The sequence below is a fragment of the Phragmites australis genome, chromosome 14, assembly GCF_958298935.1.
Source record: "Phragmites australis chromosome 14, lpPhrAust1.1, whole genome shotgun sequence".
In the NCBI taxonomy this organism is placed as follows: domain Eukaryota; kingdom Viridiplantae; phylum Streptophyta; class Magnoliopsida; order Poales; family Poaceae; genus Phragmites; species Phragmites australis.
The window spans coordinates 30,392,367-30,414,489 of NC_084934.1; the positions used below are offsets into that span (position 1 = coordinate 30,392,367).

At 40.4% G+C, this 22,123-nt stretch overlaps 3 protein-coding genes across 8 annotated transcripts; 2 read left to right on the forward strand and 1 right to left on the reverse strand.

Annotated features, from left to right (window-relative positions):
• Nucleotides 1–212: 212 nt before the first annotated feature.
• Nucleotides 213–2,346, forward strand: LOC133889943 (uncharacterized). Its single transcript, XM_062330367.1, has 4 exons — nucleotides 213–565; nucleotides 886–920; nucleotides 1,010–1,246; nucleotides 2,001–2,346. Exons 1-4 carry the CDS (start codon nucleotides 529–531, stop codon nucleotides 2,208–2,210), a joined length of 519 nt encoding a protein of 172 aa, XP_062186351.1. The 5' UTR covers nucleotides 213–528; the 3' UTR covers nucleotides 2,211–2,346.
• An 881-nt stretch (nucleotides 2,347–3,227) lies between these two features.
• Nucleotides 3,228–10,365, forward strand: LOC133890877 (uncharacterized). Its single transcript, XM_062331496.1, has 9 exons — nucleotides 3,228–3,587; nucleotides 3,698–3,787; nucleotides 4,780–4,884; nucleotides 7,338–7,424; nucleotides 7,507–7,599; nucleotides 7,673–7,735; nucleotides 9,305–9,385; nucleotides 9,474–9,572; nucleotides 10,012–10,365. Exons 1-9 carry the CDS (start codon nucleotides 3,369–3,371, stop codon nucleotides 10,258–10,260), a joined length of 1,086 nt encoding a protein of 361 aa, XP_062187480.1. The 5' UTR covers nucleotides 3,228–3,368; the 3' UTR covers nucleotides 10,261–10,365.
• A 599-nt stretch (nucleotides 10,366–10,964) lies between these two features.
• LOC133891304 (heat shock 70 kDa protein, mitochondrial-like) lies at nucleotides 10,965–17,397 on the reverse strand. Of its 6 annotated transcripts, none has more exons than XM_062332021.1 (7): nucleotides 17,178–17,397; nucleotides 16,998–17,067; nucleotides 14,307–14,387; nucleotides 13,703–13,731; nucleotides 13,544–13,622; nucleotides 12,463–13,074; nucleotides 10,965–12,366 (listed from the first exon to the last, which is right to left on the reverse strand). In XM_062332021.1, exons 3-7 carry the CDS (start codon nucleotides 14,313–14,315, stop codon nucleotides 11,146–11,148), a joined length of 1,950 nt encoding a protein of 649 aa, XP_062188005.1. In that variant the 5' UTR covers nucleotides 14,316–14,387; nucleotides 16,998–17,067; nucleotides 17,178–17,397; the 3' UTR covers nucleotides 10,965–11,145. The 6 variants fall into 6 exon arrangements, with proteins under 6 accessions (XP_062188005.1, XP_062188007.1, XP_062188004.1 ...); XM_062332023.1 differs by having other exon boundaries at nucleotides 12,463–12,639; nucleotides 14,307–14,405; XM_062332020.1 differs by having other exon boundaries at nucleotides 14,307–14,405.
• Between the last annotated feature and the right edge of the window lie 4,726 nt (nucleotides 17,398–22,123).

The following is a 22,123-nucleotide window of genomic DNA, read 5'->3' on the forward strand; positions in this document are numbered from 1 at the left end:
ATTGAATATTTAATATCTGAGTATAATATTTTAATGACAACATGCAATGGGCCACACCTTAATCTTTCATTAAGAACTTTTGGAAAATTTAGGAGGCTTTCCATAAATTTCAAATTTGAGTTTGTAGCCAAATTTGAAATGTGGAATTTTCATAAAAAAAAAGGAAAAAAAGGAAACAGGGCAGCGGTTGGTTTAATAGGCTACTCAAGGCAATGTCGAGCAGGCCATTCGGCTGCCGTTAGGGTTTCCGAGAATTCGCCCGGCGGACTCGGACCCGGCAGCTCCTCTCCTCCTCTCTCTACCCAATCTGCAACCTCACCTTCCCCGTCACCACTCTTCTCCTTGTCCAGATCGATTCCATCGCGGTTCACCTCGTCTCCAACTCGGACAGACGCCAGCGCGTTCCTCTGCTCGTTCCGCCGCCGGGACACCTCGGGCGGCCGCCCGACCTCGCCTCAGTGGTGGATCCGCCCCTGGCTAGATCCAACCTCTCCCCTGCTCCTCCTCGTCCGCCGCTGGTAATCGGCCATGTCCAGTGTCCTACCGCCCTCTCGTCCACTGCAAGGTAACACCTTTCATCGTCATCTACTAATCCATCCTCCTCTTTATTTTTGGTCAATAATAATGCACTGTGTAGGCAGCTCTTACCAGTAGCTCTGCACATTAGTGCTGTGGTATCTTATTGTGATCTTTATTGATACATGCAACTGTTAGTTATGTTTTCCACTGGGCAACGTTTGGAGGCTAACAATCTTTCGAATTCCAATACGAGACATGATGTATGCTGCACAATATAGGGGCGATGCTAGTGTAGTACTCATATTTTTATTATTGAGCCCATATTTCTTAATGCCAATAACGTTAAATTGTTTTGACTCTTTGTAGGTAAAAGCAACATTAATGGCGTCAACAAAGAACTGGTAAGATGTTCTCGTATATATTTCGAAAAACTTATGATTTTTTCAGGGTGGTTTGTTTCTTCAGTAATGCTGATCTCTTTGCTGTACAGGATTATGACCCCCAGTGTGGCATGAGCAAGGAGGAGTTCGAATGGCGACGCAGTCGAGTATCGACTGTATGTCAGCGTGTGCCCGAGGCATTGTACAAGTTTCAGATTGAGTCGGAGAAGGTGCGGCTCCACTTCCGCGATGACCCTCGTGCCCTCAAAATATGGGATGAGTACATACATGATGTCCATCTTGCAGCTTCTCGTAACCTGAAGTATTCCCTTTCTTTATATGCCCAGGTTAGCCTGCAATGCACTTCAATTTTCTTAATCTTAAATTCCATGAGGGGGAATAAACAATGGAAACAATGGCTGCACTGCAATGTGAATCGTTTTTTTGGTAACACGTTGACTCCAGTTTCTGTTAATTAAGTTCCATACTAGTTCTTCTGATGCTTAATGTTGTTTGCCTACAACTTCATGATAGATTAATACATTCAAGTAGGATTTGAATTTAGACCTTAAAAGCTACCAGTGGATATCAGAATAGCAGCATCGGTAATTTAAGATATTGTGAGCTTGTATTTTTATTATATAGTTCACCTAACCCCGCGAAGCCCTTTGACGGAGCTCTTCTAGACATTTTTATCACACATAATTGTGGAATAAAGGTTGGCTTGGCCCTCGTCCTGCTCTCGTATTTATTGATGTAGGATTATTGTTTATTGTCATGGGCATACAATGTTGCGTACAAATTTCGTCAAATGAGGAATCGGTACCGTTGTTATTGCTTGCTTGACTCAAGGGCCGGTTAGACGTGGATTATCCAATTTCCATTCCTCAAATTTTGCTGCATCTTTCAACTTTGGGGTTGAATGTTTGTTATTACCTAATTTCCGTTTCTGTTTGTAATATATGTATTATCATTGAAGTCTTGTTGGCAATTCAGGAAATTTCCGTTTGCTTTGTTGACCATTCAACATGGCTACATTATCTTTTCAGCAGTATTAATTCTGTGAAACATGTTGATTTTTTTTGTGTATTTTTGTTTCAGAAATCTGGTTTGTATGAGCAGCTAATGAGACATGCCTGCTCCAATACTTCTGTTGGCATGTTGGTTGGGCGATATGACAAGTTGAAACGTGCTACCAGAAACAAGATGGTGCCTATAGCTGTGGTAGTAGCCAGTACCGCTGCTGCATTTGCTACTGGACTTGGACCTCGTCTATCGAAGCAACAGCAGGCCAATGACACCAAGCAGTAGTACCGGTGGACCATGTTATGTTTGTGTTATATGGGTCACTTTGTTAATTTAATACTTTCTGGTGTTAGTTATGAAATATCGTTGGAACAGTGAAAGATACATTCTCGTTAGTTATGAAATATCGTTAGGACTGAAAGATGCCATTACACTAACCAGTGAACCAACATTTTCAAGACCTCACTTGGGTGAGGAGCGAGAGGAAGGAGGAATGGGGAGCAGGACTGCAGGAGGAAGGAGGAGGGGGGCTAACGACACTACCGATAGAGAAAGATTGGGAGATGCAGCACAATGAGAGAAAGTGGGGATATGAAGTGGGCTAGGAGTGACGTTGCATTGACTTGAAAGGGGATATCTATTGGATCAATCGCCTGTATGGCGCACCCGATGTATGGTGCCTCCTTACCTCGCTTAATGAGGGAGATTATATCGCTTTAAGAACACAAGAGGGGGATCATATCATCATTTCACTGCCAAAAGTGGCAAATGAGAAAGTCTTTTTTTCCCTTCTATTTCCTACCTGGCATTTCACGTTTGAGAGTGCAATATTATTTTGGAGTGGCAAATTGTTAGGTTCTCCTCCGTTTAGCCCCACCTCGATACATCCCCCCATCCATCGTACCCTATTGGAAAACCCACTTGACCTAAAAAATTTTGAAGAATTTTTTGTTTCTTAACTTTTATATGTAAAATTCTTGTGGTGGATTGTTGATCGATTAATAATTCTTCATGTGTTGATTTTTATTGTTCTCCCCACTTCAATGAGTAGTCACTTTGGTGTACATCAAAATGCAAACAATATGAATTAACTAAACTAGTACCATGTATAATAAGTAACTCTGAATACGGCCCGTGGAAAAACGTAAATTCGGAAGTACGCTTTATCCGTTGCAAAATGCCACGCTTGGAACCCAACCCATCTATCTACATGGGCCGTGCTTCCCCCGTCCGCTGAGCCCAAACCCAACCGAAACCCTAGCCAGCCTTGCCGCTGTTTCCTTCCATCCCCAGGCCCAGAACCGAACCGCTTTGCTTCCCAGCAGGATCGAGCGGAAGGCGGGCGGCCAGGCGGCAGGCGCGCAGACGCAGGGGTGAGGGCACGGGCGGCAGCGCCTGGACGGACGCCGTGGATCTCGTCGGCGACGTTGGGCTGGTGGCGATATGGAAAAAGGAGCGGTCGACCAGTACGGGATTCTTGAGATTCGAGGGCCTCTTATGGTCGGCGGGGTGCAATTCCTTATCCCAGCAACTGGCCTGTTCCGTGACCATTATGTGCGCCGGCTGCTCTCCTCCAAGCAGCGATTTCAAGCCTTTTTGCAATTTCAAGAGCAAACTTTCAAAATCTTTGCCATTGAACTGGTTTCTGCGTCCAAATATCCTGTATGTATTGCATCGCATTACTAATAGTAAATACCCAACCACACACACACACAACTCTCCTCCACATTTTTGGAGTTATTGATACATCCTATCCCTTGTTACGCGTGCAGCTTGATTTGGTTCTCTTCACCCATGAGGATGGCCAGAGATTTCGAAACGATTACTGGTTTCATTACATAGTGTTCCGTGACAAAAGTCATGTAAGTTTTCCCCTGGTACTTCCATTTCATATCTCTACATCTGCAGTGTACCTTTTGTTTTTCAAATGTATCCCCTACTACACGGATTTAATAGGTGTGCCCCTGCGCATTGCTGCAATCTGATTATGGTTTCCAAAATTATTGTTTGAAATTATCATGGTCCACATAATTGATGTTTGGACTAGTGTTATTTGCAAACTCTAAACGAAAATTCCATTGTGAACTATGTTTTATGTGATAATGTTACTAGTTCCCTGTGTTGTCACAATGGGATCATCTGGCGTAGATGTTTATTTTAGCCCATATACCCAGAATCAAAATTGCCAGACAGAAATTCCATGGTGGTACCATATGATATCACTATGAAGTCAATGGAATGGTACGTTGCAAACTCTTAGCATTGAAAATGTCACTACCTTGAATTTGTTTTGACATATTCATACAAAAGATATCATACTCCATCTGGTCTTCTTTTTCTGTTTATCATACAATTCCCAGTTTCTTATTAAAAATCATCATCTTTCACAAAAAAAAAGTCATCCGTCACTCAAGCTCATTATTTTATGAGATGAAGCTGTGCGAGTTCTCACATCGTGCATGGCCATCGTTTTGCCATAACATTTATGTAATGTGTGAAACAAATAATTGGTTGGCCGTGAAGGCGCGAACCGTCAACATCAGTAACTAATTGATAACTGGCAGACTGATAGAACCTATCAGGTTCTGGTATTCAACATCTTAGCAGTCAGTCACCGTCTATGGAACATTTTGCCAATGAAGTTCGACTTGCAATAGGTTGCGACACATGCCAACCACACTAGCTGTCCAAAGAATGGGGTTATAATGAAAGGGAGTCTAGTGTCCATAGATTTCTGCAAAGTTGTCTACTCTTCTAATCTATAGAATGTATTTTTTTATTTTTCCTTTTTTTACCTTTAGTTCTCATCTAATCGTATCCTATTTTATGTTCAAATGATACTTCCATGTTGCAGCTTTTCATTCTGGATGATCAAAGTAAAGAAAGTGGGGTTGACAACAACTCAATTACTTCTGTAACCGCTGGTGATCAAAGTGATCGGATCGATGATTACAAGAATGTAAGTGTCTGTAGCAAGAATCTGAAGAATGTGTGTTTTTCTTTATCTTGTCTATGAAGATCTGATGCTTAATTTTGTGTTTCTGTTTTGCTAAAGAAGTTTCCAAAGTCAAAAACCTTGGCTGTTCCATTGGTAGACAGGCGGTGTCATGATAATGACGGTTATATTTCATTTTATCTTGTTTGCAATGTTTTTTTTTTTTGAAGGTTACACATGGATGCAAGCATCACTCGCTTGTAGTGCCACACTTCAGTTTCTTGAATCACGATATCAATACTTGCTAGAGTGTGTTTTGCTAGATGTAATGTGTGATGGTTGATATAACTAAAGACGTTCAAATGGGCCGTGCCTACAGGCACGGCACGGCCCGATTACCGACGGGCCGGGCCGGCACGGCACGGCCCGGTCAAGTCGGGCCGGCACGGGCACGGCCCAGCCCGGGCCGGCACGGCCCGGCACGGTCCGGCCCGGCACTATTTTCTTTTTTTATTTATATTTTTAATTTTTAGCTATTTTTAAATATTTTTTATCTATTTTTATCTATTTTTTATATTTTTATCTATTTTCTATATATTTTTTATGTATTTTTATATTTTTTTATATTTTTTTATCTATTTCAGCCCGTCGGGCCGAAATCGTGCCCGGGCCGGCCCGGCACGGCACCGTGCCGTGCCGTGGGCCGAGGGGAAGGCACGCGGGCCGGCACGGCATGGCCCGTTACTGTAGATGGGCCGTTTGGGCCGTGCCGTAGCCGGGCCCGTGCCGGACCGGCACGAACGGCCCATTTGACCATGTTTAGATATAACATTTGAACATGACTATTTTGTAGACATTAGTCAAGAGCAATGTTTAAAAAATGGGCCACGTAGGCACGTAGCCCACCTAGGTGCTAGGCGTAATTGTCGCCTCGACCACCTAGGTGGCCGTCTGACCCACTAAATCACAGCCTAGGCACTTGGGAAGAGGCAGAGCCGAGGCATCGCTGTCTTTCGAACAGGAAGCATTGTTTATTCCTTGTCATAGGAAGAGACGGCGCTAGGAAATTCCAGGCTTAGGCTACTTTATCATCTTGGGACATGGTGGGTCGATGGCAAAAGGCACAAAACTACATGAGGCCTAGACTGTTCTACAGCCAGCTGGCAGTCATGACCGCTCGTACCCCTAGTACAGCAGCAGTACTTAGGCGTCCAGGCAGTGCTGAAGATCCTCACCACGCCTTAGCGCTTAAACAACCTTGGTTAGGTATCTTAGATGTTAGTTCAGTAGCTTATCTGCTAGATATAAGCAAGAAAAGCCCAGCTGCTCGACCCGATAGTCTTGGTGGCCATATGGGAAAAACCATAGAGCAAATTTCATGGAACTACAGGTATTTTTTTGGCAAACTAAGAATTGGGCTTTCAAGGCTAGCTGTTTTCAAGCATACCTTAATCCAGGGAAACACAATATGAGTACTCTGCTTATCCGACTTATTAGCTTGCCCCGAGGCTGATGCTAGTGAGTCATTGATGATGCACATTGTACTTGCAGTCTGTTGATAGGAATATATTCTCTCATGGCAGATGTCCTGCCATATATGCTATCATGCCCCTTGATCCCAAAATGGGTAAGGTCGTACATACATGTTTCTCTATTAGCACATGGCTGAACTTGGATCATTCGTTGGAAATAAAATCACCTATTGTCATGCTTCTTACTAGTGCGTTTCATACCAGCTATCCCTATCCTTCTTAATAGTAGGTAAGATGTACACCTAATACTAGTGTCCTCATCTTGCTGCAAGGGCCCAAATAAAAACCACATGAAGCACTACAGTGTAGTGGATACAAGTGGAGATCGAATGTATACCAGTCCACACATTGTATATTCATGTATAAAGGTTCAAACGATATTAGCAGGACCCATAACCTCATTATAGTTAAGCTGCTCATCGAGTGTATGCCTGAATCAGACACACGAGAATCACCAATATGGTACACTGAAAATATAGGGCACCTAGATTAGTATAGAATGAAATATCTTGTTCAAAAGCAGAAAAATACTCAGATTAGAAGCATAACAGCATGCTATTGTTGTTAACACAGAACATACTGATTTATGCAGTGACTAACCAAAGGATGAAAAGAAAAGATGTTTTTGCTGTTGTGCATGCCATTTTTTTTTAACAATGATAACAAAAGTCTGCCCTTTTGTTCTTCTCCCATCGTTCTGTAGTGCTATGCTCAGGTTACCATAACTATTGGTCTCTGTCAGGTCAAGCATGTTTGACTGATTGAGACATGTCAGATTTAGTTTGGTGATAAAGTTCTGGTTATGTTTCATTTGCGGGTCACTGTCACTGAAAAGTTTTTCTTAGTTCCAGTATTGGATATTCTTCCACGAACAGCTTTCCACTTCTCTATCGCCTCGAGTGCTGATAAATAATGGTGAACTAAGTATTTTCTTTTTTTTTTCAGGATAAAGAATCACGTTTGCAGGATTTGCATTATGATCTGAGATATTTTGCATACCGGAAAGGTCTTCTGAAGCTCGATATTAGTCAGGTGCCTATCAGTTTAATCAATCTCTGATCACTTATGCTTTACTGTATGGAACTTGTCCACAATTAGTTCGTACTTTTTGCAGTTCAACAATGATCCTAAGAAGGCTGTACAATGGCTTAAATCTTCAACTGGATGGTCTGAGCTGTCAAATGAGGAGCTAAGACGTGGTTTAAAGGTTCCTGTTGCCATGTTTTTGATAAGATGAATGCTCAATTTCGACAAATGACATGGCTACTTGCTTTTCACAGAGCTACATGGACTTTCTGAAGGAACAGGAAATGAGTACAGTGAACCAGCAGTCCGTATCTGAGGTATAGAATTAGCAATCTTCGTTGACTATGATATTAGATATATATACTCCCTCTGGTCACAGATATATGACGAATAGAACAAGACACTATCTCCGATGCATAGTTTTCGTCACTACTTTCTATTATGATATGTTTATAAAATACAATAAATTTGTGATCTTATGAAAGCATTTTCCGAACCAATTATTCTGAAAGCTATGATTTTAATGCTTCCAAACCAATATTCTGAAAGCTACTATTGATCAATGTTTTCAAAATTTCACAAAACCGTGTCCAAAACGACATATATTTATGACCTGATGGAGTATCTCAGACTTTTCATCTCGGTGAATTTCTAAATCAGAAATATTGCTGTTCAATTTCTCACAGTTTGAAGTATTTGTGTTGTCAAGCAAAAATGGAAGAAATAAACAGACTTTAAACTAAGTAGATAATGTCTATCCTTTCATCTTGCTAGATAAACTAGCTGTTTGATGACTTGATTTTGATATTACACCGGCAATGTAAACGGAATGCGCAAGCCGGATTTGTTTGGTTGGACCATGGTAATGAAAACCCATAGCAGAGCTTCATCCCTCCCAAGAGCCGAAGAGGCCTACGCTGTCGACCTCAACACCGGCCACACCTGCTGCATGCCCTAAGCCACCTATTGCCCATGGACACCGTTGGAATATGGACGGCGGCAGCAGCGATTGGGAAGTCGGGAGAAAAAACGAGGCCTCTACAGGAGATTGGATCGAATCGTTACGGCGCTGCGTTACGGGAGAATTCAAGCGGTATGCGATTAGTACAGAGCTGCTGCTTATCATGTGGGTCCAGCGATATTTGTGCAGGCCCAAGCCGCAGGCTTCACTGGTTGCATCTTCTTAGAGATAATATTTGCTTAGTCAAGAGAGTTTGCTTTATTTCCAAGAAAGATAATATTAGAGATCGTTTTAGCATTGCTGTGAAGAGGGGTCTGGCTGCCTCCCCCTTCCTATCTCTTTGGCTCCTATCCCTTCCTTTCCTTGGCGCGTGCTTTTTTCTTAGTTGTAAACTACCCAAAGCATGGCTCGGGTTAAGGTCACCTGCAAAATAATATTCTTATAAACGCACTTGTCATACATCATCGAAAAGAAATTACACAAATTGTGGGATCCTAGATCATTCTGTTGGTCTTTGGCCAAGGGAATGTAAAATAAAATCCAATTTCTAACAAATAGATTGTTAGAATGAAGATCACAGTAGTGCATTTTTGGGCTTCAGTTTGCTTCCTAGAACTTCTCATCTCTTAGTGTTTTGTTATTTCTCTGTTTGTTTCATGAACTCGTTGTGTAATGTGATGTTGTGATGTTCAAGCCTTCATATTATGTGCCCCTACTGGTTCCTACCGATGGTTGACAACTACTTTTTGTCGGTAACTCGTGGGATCCAGTGAAATCTCTTTAATGATTTTGGATTCCCAAATTTTGGACTCGAAATTTAAAATGGGTTTACATTATTGTTCATGAAATTCACTTGTTGCTTGTGATATATGATGTGAATGTGCAAGATTTATACTAGACACTTTTCTCCTTTTCAATTTTGCAGTCTAAAAATGTAGCTTTGGAGACGATCAATGCGGAGCTGGCTTCTGCACTGGAGAAAACGCTATATACCTCTGACTGGGCGGCAAGTTTCATGATGCTAAATCCTAGCTTCCTTATGACCTTGTAGCTCTTCTGTATCTGTAACTATCTTTTCTTCACATTATTTCTAGGCGCTCATGAGTCACTACTACAACCGCATGAAAGTACGGAATCTTGCAAGAGTATGTTCTATACAAGCACAAGAGACCGGAGTTATTCTTGTTGAGCAGGTGAGGCTCATCTGTTAGCCTTAACTATACACGAGTAAAATAAATTGCTGTATGCCAACATAATTACCATTTGAATTTGCATTGTTACGATATAATGTTGATTTGTAATTTAAGTTGTATTCATTTGACTAGTTATTTTTGGGGTTCCTCTTTGATATCCTATTCTGCCTTTGACCTGTTATGTGCATGTTCTCTTGCATGGTATATCCTATAATCTCCTCTCCTCTTACTCTTCTTCCCTTTGAATCTTTGATGTGCAAATTGTTTCTATTGCTGTAGTCCTCGTGCTTGTACGAAGTCTTGAATAAATAAAAAAGGTATCTCTGCCAAAACTAAAAAAAGCCAATGGATTCTAAGTCAAGTCTGCTTGGGTCCTGTAAACAGTTGTACTGAATATGCATTTGATTCTAAGCCAATGTTCGTTTCCTTTTTATGGCAGGCTCTACCTTTAAGAGAAATTTGTAAGGAACAGACTGTATCCACAAGTCCAGAGGTTTTGAAGTTCCCTTTCATGAAACAAAATGTGAAGCAGTTGCTCGAGGGTTGCGTGGCCCCCCTGCGTTGGATGCATGAGGAATTTGGAAGGGGTGCTAAGAAATATGGAAGGGGTGCAAGAAGTTTGGCGCTTTTGGCGTTCATTCCTTTTGCAACGGTTGCAACGGCTGGTGGGATGCTCAATAAGCGCTAGGGATGAAGACTGGGAACTGAAGTTACAATTAAATTATACTAGAAAAATTGCACGCTGAAAGGCTTTGACCCGTGAGTAATAAAAGATAATCTCTTTAATTAACATGAAACGAAACTGGATATATATGTTATGAGAGAGAGAGAGTAGAAGGACATAATTTAAGGCTGACTTCAGATAAACCACTTTAACATAATTTCTCTGTCAAGGGTTTGATGATCAAACTCATAACAAAGAAAAAACGTTAGGGCATTTTTCATATACTCTGATAAAGCAACTTGCCAGTACATCTGAATATGGCATAGGCATGTTACATAATACCAAAAATCCTATGAAACTGTTATATTTTACAGGAAATAGCTGAGTCAAATGCTGGTTTGCAACAATGCAGATAATGTAAATAAAACACTTGTAAGCATGATTTAGCAATTTCGGTCAGACAAAATCTGAAGTTTGTAGAAATATATTAGATTTTTTTTCCGTGCACGATGTGCAAGGGAGGAGTGCAGGCGGCGATGGAGCCGGGCGCTCGGCTCGGCGACTCTCTCCGCCCGCCCCATCCAAATCGCACGGCGGGGCCTATCAGTGCTACACTAGGCCCAGGGGCGGCAATCGCTTCGCTGGAATTAATTCGATTCCCTTCTTCAACTCGGTATACATCTCATCTCATGACAGAAAAAAGACAAACTTCGTAGCAAACAAAATCAAACAAGCAAAAGAGTAAACGACAAAGTTCACATGGTACCATTTCCTTGCGCACAAAGTTCTACAATACCATGAAACTTGATAGGAAAAAAAAAATGTATATATAGAACAGAATAAGAGGCAGCCTCACATAGTTAACTGGTTTATAGTTGGTTTCCACTGTCTTATTTATCTTAATTCTAATCATGCGAGCAAATCTCCTTCCCTGGATTCTGATGGTGGTCTCCACTCCAGCAGAGTTGATTCAATTGATTTAGCAGACAACACTTTATCTTTTAACACAGTAACGTCTCCAAACAATGCCATTTGCAAATCAGCCACTGCCTTCAATGCATCCTCACGAAGGTCCTTTGGAAGTTCATCCTTTCTAACAGACAGAACATCACTGACAGTATTTATTGTAAATCTTGCCAGATTTCTCAATTTGGCATTGATTTCTGCTATATACATCGGCCAGTCAAGTAAGGCCTTTCTCACAGCATTGTTGACACTATGTTTACTCACAAGTTTCTCATCTATAACCTTCTCGTATACTGGGAAGGGCTTCAAAGGTTTCCTCACATCATCAGCTGCTTCAAGCTGATCATCAGCATTCCTGGCACTTACTTTAACCACATAGTCCTTATCAACCTCAAAGGTCAACTGAAAATCAACATAACCTTGACAGTTTCGATTACTGATTAATTCTACCTCTCCCAGATGCGTATTATGTTCAGCCAATACATTGTCACCAACAAAAATCCTGATACGCAAGCATTCTCCTTGATCACACCATGAAGGAATCTTAACCGTCCGTTTTGTTGGAAGTGTGGTGTGCCTTGGAATGACCCTCGTAAAAATTCCTTGAGCACACTCAATTCCAATAGAGAGTGGAATCATGTCTCTACTCATCTCGCGCCTTTCTTCTACAACGAGAGCAGCTTGTATAGCAGAACCGATAACCACAGCTTCCTCAGGGTCCACCGTTGCGGTCTGATGCTTGCCAAAGACTTGATAAATAGTTTCCTGTACCTTGGGAACTCTTGTCATGCCCCCAGCGAATACAATTTCACCAATATCATTGCCAGTAATGCTAGCCTCTTTCAAAATGATACGACACTTGTCTTGAATTTGTTCTATCAAGTTATTAACTAGCAACTCAAACTGTGGGCGAGAAATAGTAATGTCAAGATGAACAGGACCTTGAGCAGATGAAGTGAAGTAAGGGATCGATACTGTGACTTCAGGTTGGCTTGATAATTTCACTTTAGCTTGCTCCGCAGCTTCTGAAAGAATTGCCATGGCATGCTTATCTTCATGAATGTCGACAGAATGAAGTTTGTTGATTTGTGTAACAAAATAGTCCACAAGTATATCGTCAAACTGATCCCCACCAACAGAGGAGTCAGCCAGTTGAGTTTTGATCTGTTCATACAAAGATAGACCAGAACAGGCTTTAGTAACAGAGATCAGCATAACAAAATAATTATGGACAGCACAATAGTGAACTCAAAGAAGTACCTCAAATTTTGTGCCAAAGACACGAAGGATTGCAACACTGTATGATCCAGCACCCATGCCAAAAACAACAATGAAACCCTCTTTTATTGTAGTGCTCGAAAGAGCAGCAGCTCTTGTTTCATCTATCAATTCCAATACATCTAAGCCTGCTCTTTTTCCTGCTGACCTGATGTCTTCCTTTTGTTGTTCAGTGAAGAAAACAGGTACACTTATCACCACTTCAAACTTATGATGAAATTGGTTCATTAAAACAATATCCTTCAATTTTGCAAATATGACACTGGTGATCTCAACAGGCGAAAATTTCACTCCCTGAATTTCTACCCAAGGTTCTCCTTTTGGCCCTTCAATAATGCTAAAATGGACCCTTTTCCTCATTGTTTGGATGTCACAGTCATCAAATTTCTTCCCAACCAATTTTTTTACATCGAAGACTACATCTGAAGGCTGTGTTGACATTTTACGCTTTGCAACTTCTCCAACTACAACACGTCCACCAACATGGTCTAAGCGTTGCAGAGCCCATTCAAACAGTACACATGAATTCAGCGGTGCCAAACTAACATAAGATGGCGTGAGACGCCAAATTTCACTTTCAAGAACTTTTGGTACCTGAATTAAGTGAGTAATGAAATATGGGGTTCCATTAAGTGACTCTACAGCGTGCACATCACTTTCAAGAACTTTCATTGTTTGCGCAAATAGAAAAAGAACATTGGAAGCAAGTTGCATACATCATGAACAATACTCTCGATTTGACCCTCTTATATTTTCAGGTCTTTAAGAAAAGAAAAGCTAAGACATCAGATAGTCATCAGTGTCTCTGTACAGACTTTCTACACATTAGTTCAACAAAAAAAAAAACATTTCAATGATCCTCCACATGAGGGTATAACTTACATTTTGCAATAAGAATACAGCATAATCAAATATTTCCATCATTAACCATGTGCACTTTCATTAAGTAATCTCCTAGGGATTTTAGTAAAAAGGGTGTGCAAACTCAAGACATAAGACAAATATCTCAAAACTCAGGAAGCAACAATTTGTGTATTCCCCTTAAAAAAAACAATTTGCATACCAAGGAATCAATGATTGCAACTCTTGAATTTTTGCATCCAAAGTCAATTCCAACTATAGCTGCTTTTGTATGCATTGTGCTGAAAAATAAAGACAAGGTGTAAAGATGCAATGTGAAAAAGAAACAGAGGTTTGAGGAGGATGTGATTCCTTGTAGTACCTGAAAGTTGAACATCTATGCATGCGATCCTGAAAGAATATAAAATGCATCAAAGTTCAGTGACGCATCAAAGATAAAATGCATCTTCATCATAAATACTGCAGCTGAAGAGGTCATAGGTACAATTCAATGTTCAGTGTGTTCACAGGAATCAGTTGATATGTACAACAAATATATAAGTCAATCCAACCATGCTGTGCTTTCTAATTATGAATTCAATGCAACAATGCAGTGGTTTCCTTTTCCTTCTATATCATGTGACTTTCGCCTTCACTTTTCCTTTCATATACTTGGTGCATAAATTTTCTCGCCCAAAAGTTACATGTGAAAATCAGATCTGTACCAGTTGTCTAGTTCATTATTCAACTGATCCAGACTCAGAAATGATTAGGGAAAATTACATGTTCTCACAAATGCAGATTCAAAGCAGTAAAAGGATATATTGTAAGTGCCAGCATAGACATGGAAACAGCCCTCTTTCCCAACAAGTACTAACATCTATTTGTTCCACAGCCATCACAAGCAAAATAATGCAAGCTGGCCAATTCCATCAGCCAGATCGCACAAAAGGTTAAATTCAGTTGGTCAAAATATTGATACTTACAAAATACATGACAGAGATGGGTGTGTGCTACTGTGCTGTTTCTTGGGCAATGTAGTGGCGAGGTATTGTAGAATGCGAGCTCTGTTCATGAGGGTCACGCTGGCACATTATTAGATGGAAATTAGAGATAAGAATAATTAAGGTGGCACGTGTTCTATGCAATCACACTTTAGGGTGCACTCCTGATCACGAGGAAACAGCCAGGATCAATGTGGGTAGCTTCCTCAATCACTCCTGACAGAGGGGGTTATAATCTGCAGTTACCTAAAAGGATTTGGGGCTTAGCTGAAAAAATGGTAGGGGAAAAACTTTTTACCACTAAGCTAAGCATTATTTCCCAATCCATCATTGTAACTTTGCACTTTTCTTTTGACGTTTCTATGTACTCTTGTTTCTTTTTTTTCACTACCACAAAATCTAATTCGATCAGCTATTGTTAAGAGTGTTAAAAGACCAGTAGGATTCATTTGTTCAGCCAAGACCCTATGTCAGTACAGCCAAACCTTTTTTTTTTTGGGAGAACACAAAACCAAAGGCATTTGTCCTTTCTTGCAAAAATTATTAGAAATGGTACCTGATGGAAGTGGCAAAAGGGAAGAGAAACAGCAAACGACAATGGAAGAAAAGAGAATAGGCTATAGAGACCTACGTGGTGGTGAAAGGAATGTTTTCCGAAAGAATAGCTCAAGCCAACATCTTCGCTTGGTGGTCAGAAGTTCGGGAGCGCCTCACTGCGGACCTTCGAAGGGGCTTCGACTCGCTAGTTCTCCTGATCTGTTGGCGGCTTTGGCTATCGCGAAATGCGATCATCTTCAACAATCGTCGACTCCCGTTGCAAGCCTTAATCGTTGCAATTAAAGAAGATATCTCGAACTGGTGCCAGGCCGGCGCCAAACATCTGGCAGTCACCACAGCTTGGCTTAACGCTCAAGGATCCATTGCGTGACTCTCCCGGCAATGTTCGCTGTGTAAGCAATGTGTTCGTGGTTGAGGTTCCTAGTCCACTTGGCTGAATTTCTTTCGGCTAACTAGGCTAACTAATTTCTCTATCGGCCAGCCCCTTTCTTCGAATGGCTGTTGTAATCTTTCCGATGAATTTGTATGAATTTGTATTTTCTCTTCTTAATGCAATGATACGTATTTCTCTTGCGTATTCGAGAAAAAAGGAATGTTTTCTCAAGATAGAAGTTTATTAGGTAGGAGAAAACAAACAGGTTTTGCTGCCAGCATGAGTATGCTGACATTAGGCCATGCCAGACCACAGTGATAGGATGCTGCATTAGCACCTATTCCTATCTTTCACATTCATGTACCATATTTGTACATGCAAGTTGTGGACTCAGTCCACCAGAACCTACAAGGTCATCGTCCCACAAACAAGTATGTATAAAATGAAAATTAAGGCCCAATTGAACTACAGGGAAAGCAAACAAGAAAATATAAAAGAAGGAATTATGTGTCGTATAAGTGAAGTTGTCATCTTAAGCATCATTCACTGAAAATTAAACTGATAGAATAGAAAATAACGGCAGCTATATGGTCAAAAAAAACCAAGACAATAAAAAGGTGAACAATCTAATCTGGAAACAAGCTGTGGGAATTTACCACACAGCTTATATTTTGTATAAAAAAAATTATAAAAACAAATGAACCCTTAGTGCACACATTTCCTATAACCATATGACAACCTGGGTAGCATTATCAAGCTCGATTAAGTTATAAACCAATCGGCAGTATGCGTCACTGTTTGATCTAAACAAAACTATTCTCGGTAGCTATAATCCTAGTAAGTCCATACAGTAATATTTATGGAAATGGACAATGGAAGGTATCACATTTAATAACTGAAGGGGGGCATCACTAGTATGTAAAGAAATGACAGATGTGCTAGTGCATGTTCCACATTCGTGATATGCCATAACCTAGCTGCATTAAATATTCATGTTGCTTCATTATTTATTCTGTTTGTCCTTACCTGACATGTTTTACTTTGACATGTGCCTACTGATGACTTGCAAGGAATATCTAGGTCCTTGTGTATGTTAAAAAACAAACAATCGTGTAGATGATAAAGATTTACAGTCACGGTTCATGACTCAAACAATTTTCCTTGCATACATGTGACATGATAGTAGATAGTTCCAATCTATGAAACACAAAAAAAGAAAAGAAACACACACACAAACACACATTCCCAAAAAACAACAACAAATACATGTTTTACTCGAGCTTCATTAAACAACAGAATTGCACTAGGAACATAAGAAAAAAGGAATATGATAAATAAGTACTGCATCAATTGTTGTGGAGGACATGAACTGGATTCGACATGTTGCTACATCTTTTTATTGGAAAAAAGGTGTAGGCTTAATGGCCAAGGTAGAAGTTGAACCTTTGCTTACGGCTTGCGCAATGAAAGTGCAGGCTTATGCAAAAGAAGGTACCGTTGGATTTACACTAAACTTTGCTTACGCAATGAAAGTGATGCATTTCTCACCTTAAGTCAAGAAAAAAGAACAAAAAGAGTGAGGCTCACGCGTGACATCATCCCCACTCTTATGACAATGAATCAATAATAGTTACAAGGGGCGTATCACTCTACAGTTTGCTTGGTTTTTATATGGTAGCATAATGCAAAACAAAAGATACAACAAAATTTATTGAACGCAACTAAAGCTTCAAGATCCATACCCGAAACATGTGTGCTTTAGTCCGTAACATACGAAGAAGCATGTTGATGCGCTGGAGGGTTCTACAAAATCTGAAAAATACATAAAAGATCATTATCATAATTTAGCTCTATGTATGGCAACCCATGATCATTAAGACATGCCGTGTGGAAACTACTACTATATGCAGGGGCGGATCTACCACTGAGGCGAGGTCGGGCGGCCGCCCGAGGTGTCGCGGCGGCGGAACGAGCAGAGGAACGCGCTGGCGCCTGTCGGAGTTGGAGACGAGGTGAACCGCGACGCGAGGTTGCAGATTGGGTAGAGAGAGGAGGAGAGCTCCCCGCTGCCGAGTCCGAGTCCGCCGGGCGAATTCTCGGAAACCTTAACGGCAGCCGAATGGGCTAAATGGGCTGCTCGACATTGCCTTGAATAGCCCATTAAACCAACCGCTGTCCTGTTTCCTTTTTTCCTTTTTTTATGAAAATTCCACATTTCAAATTTGGCTACAAACTCATATTTGAAATTTATGGAAAGCCTCCTAAATTTTCCAAAATTTCTTAATGAAAGATTAAGGTGTGTCCCATTGCATTTTGTCATTGAAATATTACACTCAGATATTAATATTCAATCTATCTGTGTAATCATGCTTAAACATTTAATTCAAAAACGCATACTATGCCACATTGTACCATGTCGGAAATATATCAAAATTGTTTTAAGTTTTATGCATACTCTAATTTGTAAAATGGTATAACCATTAGCAACAATATTTATTATACCTTAGTCAAGATTTTATTATTTCCCCCATTAATCCATCTATATTTACCTTTACTTAATTTATAAGTTTATATTTTTCTATTGTCTTTTGTTGGGGAATTAATATGTTGTCTTAATTATTGAGGTATTCTTCTTTACTTAGACTCTGTGTCTTTACCTTAGCTTAAAATTGTTCCTGGATCTGTCACTAGCCGAGGCGGTAAGCGTCGCAGTGGGCAAGGTAAGGGTAGGAGAGGGGGCTGCCCAAACCCTAGATCGAGGGTGGAGGTAACCGATGGGGAGTTGCTGATAGGAAGAAAGGATGACACGGCCGCGACTTGTGAGGCCAGTGCGCATCAGGCAGAGGGCACAGGGGTTCTCTGAAGAATTTCTAGACATCATGAGGGTAGGGATAGGCGGTGAAAGGCAGATCCATCTAAATCTTTGGTCTTCATCACAGATCTAATGGCTATGATTGCAGTGATTTGGTTGCTTTCTATTCATTTTCGCTTTCAAAGTTGCTAGAAGATTTATTTCAGTTTTTTATAAAAAAAAAAATACAATCAATTTTGAACTCTGCGCTACAGTTTTGAACTCAATGTCCACACTTACTAATGGACTAACATTCGTATCATGGAAAAAAAATTGATCTTTTGCCACTCAAAAGTTGAGCCATTTTGATTATAATGCCATTGAAGTCAATGACAAATAGCCCCCTGAGTCTATGACTGTGGGGTCGGGTGGCAAATAAATGAAGCCCATTTTAACAGTGACAAATCAGCAATTGGCCCCGTATCATGGGGGCACATGCACTTGGAATGCAAAAGATTTTGTATTATCATTGCAAAAGTCCAACAAAAAAATGCATAGTTCCTTTATTTCAATAAGAGCGATCATATATTCGTGATGCTTTTCATTACAATAGCATAATCTGCTCTAAATCGTCAGGCTCACTTAAACACACAACCTGATAGAGGCAACATATAACGCGTGTTATACTAGCTATATGTCTTTCACAACAACTTTTTCATTATAACTGCAATCTAGTTTATATTCAACTAAGGATTATTGAATTATTAATACATACATGAAATTCTTTAAACTAGTTTGGAGACTACAAAAGACTAGAGTTGCCATGCTTCATGGCAAAGTAAAGAGATGTGTAAAACATAGATATTTCTTACCATATAAATATCTGGTAAGAAATATCTAGATTTTAGATAAAAATGAAAAAAAAATCTAGAATTTAGAAATTTTGTAAGAAATGTGTGGAATGTGTCACGTACAAACATTTCAAATGTCTTGCGTCAAAGGACAATATAAATATGGGTGACCTCCTCCCCCACTAGCACTAAGTAACTAGAAATTAGAATAGGACTCTAAATCTAAATAGTTTCACCATATATTGATAAAATGTAACATGTCATAAATGTACCGAATACAAAACTTATTTATGTTATAATCTCATAGGGTCATTCCATATTACATGGACAAAAGTACATAATCTCGTCTTGTTTTCTTCCTTACTTAGACTATGTATCTCTACCTTAGCTCAAAATTATTCCTGGATTTGTTATTGACTATGTGTTTCTGCAATACAAAGCTAGCTAATTTATCACCACATTCTGAACTGTGCACTTCCCACTCTATTTTCTTGATAGAAAACATGTATCTGCAGAATGATAAAACGACCTGAGCTGGTTTAATCAGAACGGATGGCTCTTCTAATCTCCTTCTATGTTTTATGCACATGTCTACTCCTCCATTTATTGTCACCTAGTGGACGATATCACAAGTTCAATTTTCAAACAACAACAATACTAAAAGACATGTCGATTGTAAGTATTTATATGTATTTAAGTATAGAAGAATGTAGAGTTATTATTCTATTCAGAAATAGCACTAGTACCACATCAAAAATGCACGGTTAGTATTCTATTCGAAGCACTAATGCCACAAGCAACAACAATGATTTGTCACTACATTGAATTTGACATGCCCTCAACGTAAATGCTAAAACAAAAATTGGATCTTTAGCACTACTGCTACTAGGGAACCCCTGCTACGGCTCAAGAGAACCAATAACATGTAATACACAAACACTTAGAAGGGATACCTCACCACAGAAGACAACAACATGAGACAGAGTTGTCTCGTCAGTTCGCAGTGTCGACGTCCGGGATGGAAGGAGGGATAGCGCGGGAGGAGGGAGGGAGGCAAGAAGGAGGAGGAGGAGGCAATCTCTTTGGTAATATTCATAAGTAAAAACACTTGTAGTGACCTTCAATGCATATAAACGAGGGGAAAGGAAGTAATCAAGAAACATGGTGTTCGTAGTCCAATATCTTGTATAACTTCCAATATATACAAGTGATGGAGTTTATCCTGTGTTTAATGGTTGCATTGGCATGGAAAAATTCAGTGCATCCATCTCCAAACTTTACCCAATTAATTGCACCACGTTGCTTCTAATATATATGTTGTTGCTTAAGCAAAGCCGTCAAATGATGCTGTAGCAGATCCCTGAAATTCCATTTTTGTAGTGAAAAATCTCTGAACTCTTCCAAAAAAAAACCAAGCAAAAGGATAAGACTTTTCGTGTTTGCAATGGTGGAGGCGATATTAGGTAAATGACTATACTAGGCTCTAAAAACTTTCCTGAGATTCTTGAATTTAGCAACTAGTGCCTTAGCTGGATCATTGTGTTGAGTAGGAATGGCCCAGGCATGTTGCAGGACACTTTAAAAATCAGCATGCTCCATCCAATAATTCTCAAAACGAAAGATATTAGGCCTTGGGATATTCGTAACAATAGATACCACACACGGGACATGATCTGGAGTGTTCCTAGATAAAGTTGTCACTTCCGTGCTAGGATAACGTGCAGTCCAGGAAGCTGAGATAAAAAATCAGTCTAGTCTAACAAGGAAAGGGTTCTGCTACTTATTAGACCAAGTGAAGGTCTGACCTTTCAAGGGGAGCTCAACAATACCAAGATTGCTGATGTCCTCATTAAAAATAAACATTTCATTTGCATCACCACCCTGCTTGTTCCCGTTGTCCAAAGACCTAATAAGGTTAGAAGCCTCACTTGTTGATGGTACTCCACTCTTGTGGAGGCTGTAGAGAATTGGTGGAAACAAATAAGTCATAGAAGCTACACGGCCCATCTCTTGTTGAATCAAATCACTTGTCTTGTACTTGTCTGCATTTGCAAGTAGAGAAGATACATGGCCCATATCTTGCCAGTGCCACTTGTGTTGTACTTGACCAATCTTCAATTTGCTCCTCCCAACTTGCTTTACTCTATCTTTCCCGAAATATGGCCAATTTGGTGGATTCAGGCAAGTGCCATATCCTACTTTTCTTGCTTCTCACCTTGGGGCCATGGCTGATTGGGCCAAGTTGTAAGTCTTACTCATGCAAACGTCTGGTTAGAGAAAAAGATAAAGAAAAACATTTCTCCTTGTTTTCTATTTAAGGGAGATCCAAGGGCAAACGTCATCTCATTGAAAGAAGTCTTAAACATGAATAGGATGGCTTCTTACATGCTATTAGACAATGAAAAAATGTTATTTCAAAAGCAATCTTGGATATGGGTAGACTGTTATAACGTTTAAGAGGATATCCTTTCTGCTTCAACTTTCCCTTGATGAGCTTTCTATTCATCATCTTGATGAAGGCATGCATAAGAAATGAGACATTTGCTATACTTGGAGTGATTGGAGGCCAATATTATCTGCATGGTTTGGTTGGCAGATCAGCATCAAGCGTTCAAGATGTAATGGCAGTTCATATATATAGTCGGATCAATTTTTTATATGCCATTGAAAAGTTGTCTAATCCCGGATATGCCATTGAAAAGTTGTCTAATCCCGGATATGCCATTGAAAATTGGCTTATCCCTTCAGTGCCATTGTTCTTAAATTATATACCTGGAAATGCCACTTTTGACTAGATTTCAACTGACGAATATGTGAAAAGACTACTTTGCCCTTGTGGTCCACATGTCAGCAACTTCTTCTTCCTCCTCCCATCCTTCACTTCCTGGACGGGGGCTCTGCATGGCGACAGTCGTGGATGCTGCAGACTTGTCGTGGCCGCCGTGATCGAGCCGCCTATGCTGGAATTGGGCACACGACGCTCTGTTACTCCGTTGCTCAATCCCACCAACGATGAGTTTTCCTGTGATCTGTGTTTGTTTGAGCACGCGTTGTTCTCCCTCAGGCCCATCGTCGGCGTGGATTGCAACGTCGACTAAGGACTGCTGCGCTTGGATGCTTGATGTAGGCCACCTCCGATCGGGCTCATCGGACGTGACCCGCACCGACATGCTCTCCGTTGTGTGCTCATCCTCTTGCCATTTTTCCCAGCCGACGTGCCGTGCCA

Coding starts and splice junctions, on each gene's coding strand:
- LOC133891304 (XM_062332018.1), bottom strand. CDS start 17,039: ATGCTTCTTCGTATGTTACGGACTAAAGCACACATGTTTCGG. Junction 13,732..16,997: donor CTAAAGCACACATGTTTCGG/GTATGGATCTTG, acceptor ATATTCTTTCAG/GATCGCATGCATAGATGTTC. Junction 13,623..13,702: donor CATAGATGTTCAACTTTCAG/GTACTACAAGGA, acceptor TTTATTTTTCAG/CACAATGCATACAAAAGCAG.
- LOC133889943 (XM_062330367.1), top strand. CDS start 529: ATGTCCAGTGTCCTACCGCCCTCTCGTCCACTGCAAG. Junction 566..885: donor GCCCTCTCGTCCACTGCAAG/GTAACACCTTTC, acceptor GACTCTTTGTAG/GTAAAAGCAACATTAATGGC. Junction 1,247..2,000: donor CCCTTTCTTTATATGCCCAG/GTTAGCCTGCAA, acceptor TTTTTGTTTCAG/AAATCTGGTTTGTATGAGCA.
- LOC133890877 (XM_062331496.1), top strand. CDS start 3,369: ATGGAAAAAGGAGCGGTCGACCAGTACGGGATTCTTGAGATTCGAGGG. Junction 4,885..7,337: donor GGATCGATGATTACAAGAAT/GTAAGTGTCTGT, acceptor TTTTTTTTTCAG/GATAAAGAATCACGTTTGCA. Junction 9,386..9,473: donor TATATACCTCTGACTGGGCG/GCAAGTTTCATG, acceptor CATTATTTCTAG/GCGCTCATGAGTCACTACTA.